This window comes from Diabrotica virgifera, chromosome 9 (genome assembly GCF_917563875.1).
Source record: "Diabrotica virgifera virgifera chromosome 9, PGI_DIABVI_V3a".
Lineage (NCBI taxonomy): Eukaryota > Metazoa > Arthropoda > Insecta > Coleoptera > Chrysomelidae > Diabrotica > Diabrotica virgifera.
In genome coordinates this window covers 95,737,053-95,741,701 of record NC_065451.1, presented here as the reverse complement: position 1 = coordinate 95,741,701, position 4,649 = coordinate 95,737,053, and the positions used below count along the sequence as shown (strand labels likewise).

Here is a 4,649-nt window from a genome sequence, read left to right as displayed (position 1 = left end):
AATGAAATACCCCATTTGTGTACTTGCACAGGTTTGGAGTAAGTGAAACTAGATACATTGACTGGAGCATTAGGAGTAGAGGTAGCTATGGGGTTAACTCTAGAATCAAGTTCACCCTCTAGTGTTAATATTCTAAGAGAAACAGATTTCTTGAAAGGTTCCTGTTCTTCTGTAGGACAGTGTAACAAGTGTACACGGGCAGAAATATGGCCTAGACGAGATGTTAATCGCGCATACTCTGTATCCTTTACAGTTCCCCTAAACTTTTCGATTTTTTTAGACAAGCTGTCCAATGTTTCAGTGATTCCTTTTTGTTGTTCCTCAAAAGGAATGGATACAGCTGAAATTTGGAGAAAACTCCTGTTGCCAGCTTCTTGTTTCAAAGCACCTCTCAGAAGATTACGTTTTTTATCGACAGTTGTCGACTCCTCTGGCATTATGTCCCTAATCTTTAATTCATAATCCAATTCATCCACCAGAAGATGTTCAGCTTTAAAAGCACACATGATGAGAGCAAAATTATTGACAAATAGTCCAAAGAACAGAAGTATGAAAAATACCTAAGTTTGCACGCAAAATATATATAATATATACCAAGAAAATATTAGCAACACACCAACAAAATCAAAATGGCCAGCAAAAAAAATAATATATATAATGCAGTATATAATCAAATAATAAGATCAAATAAATATATAAGATCAAATAAATGGATAAATAATCCAATAAATAATGTATACTCAAGTAAACCTACTACCTAAATACTGGAAGTAAATTTTTATTTATATGTAACTTACCACCACTCTAGAAAAAAAAAATATATATATATATATATATATATATATATATATAGTAAAAAAAGGTAGTCCAAGTTTTTTGACTAGTTTGGAAAAAATATATAAATACTTTTTTCTTTTTGGGTGTGGTAGTCAAAATAAAATAGGGCTGTGCTAAGGCGTACTATTTATTCTATTCCAAGCTTTCGGAGGCAATTTCCTCCTTTTTCAAGGTTCTACAAAGAAATTACTTGCTAAGTACTCAAAAAGAAATACAAAGTTTTAACTTACCAAGAATGCTAGATTAAGCAAAAAACTGACATACGTTGAAAACGAACTTATTAAATAAAACATTTAAAGTAGTTAAAAAGTTAAAAAACACTGATTTTATAATTAAAAAGTATGAAAACGACATGATGCATGTCGTCTTAAGTCTGGATCAAACCATTTCACGAACAGAAAGAGAGTCAAAAAGCGAGATTTACTGTTTAAATAAGTAGAAAGTTATGAAAAAACTTTTAAAAAGTATTAACCATGAAAGGCAGTTGTAACGGATTGCAAATACTACCAACTGTAATACCAACTTAATTTGAGCGGGAAATTTGAAAAAAGTTTTTATTATTCATCAAAAAGAAAACAGTATTTAGTAAATATGTTAAGAAAAAATATACTGAATTAATAATCAACTTGATCAAATAAATAAGAAAATTAAAAGAGATTACTAAGATGCAGAATCAGACTAGTCGAAAGTCAATATATAGTTATAAATTTTACTAAGATTCTGGATCTCAGATCTCTTATTAAGATTGTTGTCATCACTCTTGCTGATATGTACCATCTCCAGGAACGTTCTTTTGAATTTATTACTTTCTCTGGCTAATATTTTAGCATTGTTGAAAACGATCTTATGGTCTAGATTGATTGTATGCTCTGCCAAAGCACACGTAGGTTTATTTAATCTACAGTCGCTTTTATGTGAGATTATTCGACTAGACAAGTTTCTTCCGGTTTCACCTATATATGATGCTGGACATGCAGTACATTCAATGCGGTAAACCACATCTGTGCATTCTAATGTAGTTAAAGGTTGTTTGATTTTACTGTATAACTGACGTATAGTTTTGATGTTTTTGTTAGCTATTTTGATGTTTTTAAATTCCTTGAAAATTTTACTAAGTTCAATAGTTAGTTTCGGAATGTAAGGAAGGGCATAAAAGTACACACTAGTCTGCGCCGAGTTACTCTGAGCTAAAGGCCCTGGTTGTGACATGGTACTAGCAGTGAGAATGTTCCTATTGACAAAGGGAACATTGCAAATCAATTTATTAATCAGTCTTGGAGGATATGAATTTTCCACAAAAATATTGCGTAGAATGTTTAAATCATGTTGGAGATAGTCAGGATGAGACAACCTTCTGACACGTTCTTTCATTGCTAAGACTAAATTAGTTTTCATCCTAGGAGGATGGTACGAATGGTAGCTTATGAATCTGTTGCTACATATTGGTTTTCTATACCATTGTGTTTTCACCACATTACCTTCACATCTGTGCAACCTCATGTCAAGGAAGGGCAAGGATCTCTCCGCCTCTTCCTCGCACGTGAACTGCAAATGCGGGTTCTGTTGGTTGAAAACATTTAACGTAGGTTGTATTAGGTCTGTAGGTAGTGCCAAGATCAAATCATCCATGTATCTCTTTATGAATGGTATTTCAACATTAATTTGATGAAGACAATCTTCAATCAAATCGTCCAAGACATAATTACATAATATTGGTGAGATGGTGGACCCCATTGGAGTACCAAAAACTTGTTTATAGTAACTGTCGTTAAAAATGAAAATATTAGAATCAAAAACAAAAGTAATGAGTTTTTTGAGATTAACTAGATTCAGAGTCGTGTGCAATGATATGTCACCCCAGTGTTTCTCGACACTAACTAAAATTGTGTGTAAAGGTAAGTTAGTGAACAAAGATACTACATCAAAACTAACCAATTTATAATTATTAGGTAATTGTGAAGATTTACTCACAGACACTAAATATTACAAAAAGTTAAATAATAACCCTGTGTGCACTTTGCAACAAAAGGCAAACAAATTAGTTTCTGATTTGGTGAAGGAAAATCAAATAAATGAATCTATTGGGAAAACTTTAAAAATTTATAATGCAATTGCTCCCAGATTTTATGCTTTGCCAAAAATTCATAAACCAGATCTGTCTATGAGACCAATAGTGTCCTCTATAGGTACACCTAATGGCCCCATAGCTGCTTTTCTTACAAAGATTCTCACAGAATCATACAATAACAATAATGCTTTTTACATTCAGGACTCTTTCGCTTTCAGCTCTTTATTAATAATTTTCAATTACCTAATAATTATAAATTGGTTAGTTTTGATGTAGTATCTTTGTTCACTAACTTACCTTTACACACAATTTTAGTTAGTGTCGAGAAACACTGGGGTGACATATCATTGCACACGACTCTGAATCTAGTTAATCTCAAAAAACTCATTACTTTTGTTTTTGATTCTAATATTTTCATTTTTAACGACAGTTACTATAAACAAGTTTTTGGTACTCCAATGGGGTCCACCATCTCACCAATATTATGTAATTATGTCTTGGACGATTTGATTGAAGATTGTCTTCATCAAATTAATGTTGAAATACCATTCATAAAGAGATACATGGATGATTTGATCTTGGCACTACCTACAGACCTAATACAACCTACGTTAAATGTTTTCAACCAACAGAACCCGCATTTGCAGTTCACGTGCGAGGAAGAGGCGGAGAGATCCTTGCCCTTCCTTGACATGAGGTTGCACAGATGTGAAGGTAATGTGGTGAAAACACAATGGTATAGAAAACCAATATGTAGCAACAGATTCATAAGCTACCATTCGTACCATCCTCCTAGGATGAAAACTAATTTAGTCTTAGCAATGAAAGAACGTGTCAGAAGGTTGTCTCATCCTGACTATCTCCAACATGATTTAAACATTCTACGCAATATTTTTGTGGAAAATTCATATCCTCCAAGACTGATTAATAAATTGATTTGCAATGTTCCCTTTGTCAATAGGAACATTCTCACTGCTAGTACCATGTCACAACCAGGGCCTTTAGCTCAGAGTAACTCGGCGCAGACTAGTGTGTACTTTTATGCCCTTCCTTACATTCCGAAACTAACTATTGAACTTAGTAAAATTTTCAAGGAATTTAAAAACATCAAAATAGCTAACAAAAACATCAAAACTATACGTCAGTTATACAGTAAAATCAAACAACCTTTAACTACATTAGAATGCACAGATGTGGTTTACCGCATTGAATGTACTGCATGTCCAGCATCATATATAGGTGAAACCGGAAGAAACTTGTCTAGTCGAATAATCTCACATAAAAGCGACTGTAGATTAAATAAACCTACGTGTGCTTTGGCAGAGCATACAATCAATCTAGACCATAAGATCGATTTCAACAATGCTAAAATATTAGCCAGAGAAAGTAATAAATTCAAAAGAACGTTCCTGGAGATGGTACATATCAGCAAGAGTGATGACAACAATCTTAATAAGAGATCTGAGATCCAGAATCTTAGTAAAATTTATAACTATATATTGACTTTCGACTAGTCTGATTCTGCATCTTAGTAATCTCTTTTAATTTTCTTATTTATTTGATCAAGTTGATTATTAATTCAGTATATTTTTTCTTAACATATTTACTAAATACTGTTTTCTTTTTGATGAATAATAAAAACTTTTTTCAAATTTCCCGCTCAAATTAAGTTGGTATTACAGTTGGTAGTATTTGCAATCCGTTACAACTGCCTTTCATGGTTAATACTTTTTAAAAGTTTTTT

The 4,649-nt window shown here is 32.5% G+C and overlaps 2 protein-coding genes across 2 annotated transcripts; one reads left to right on the top strand and one right to left on the bottom strand.

Annotated features, from left to right (window-relative positions):
• Window positions 1–1,515: 1,515 nt before the first annotated feature.
• On the bottom strand, window positions 1,516–2,208 carry LOC126891142 (uncharacterized). Its single transcript, XM_050660323.1, has one exon. It carries the CDS (start codon window positions 2,206–2,208, stop codon window positions 1,516–1,518), a length of 693 nt encoding a protein of 230 aa, XP_050516280.1.
• Window positions 2,209–3,726: 1,518 nt separating this feature from the next.
• Window positions 3,727–4,419, top strand: LOC126891141 (uncharacterized). Its single transcript, XM_050660322.1, has one exon. The coding sequence runs from the start codon at window positions 3,727–3,729 to the stop codon at window positions 4,417–4,419; it is 693 nt and encodes a 230-aa protein (XP_050516279.1).
• The last annotated feature ends 230 nt before the right edge of the window (window positions 4,420–4,649 follow it).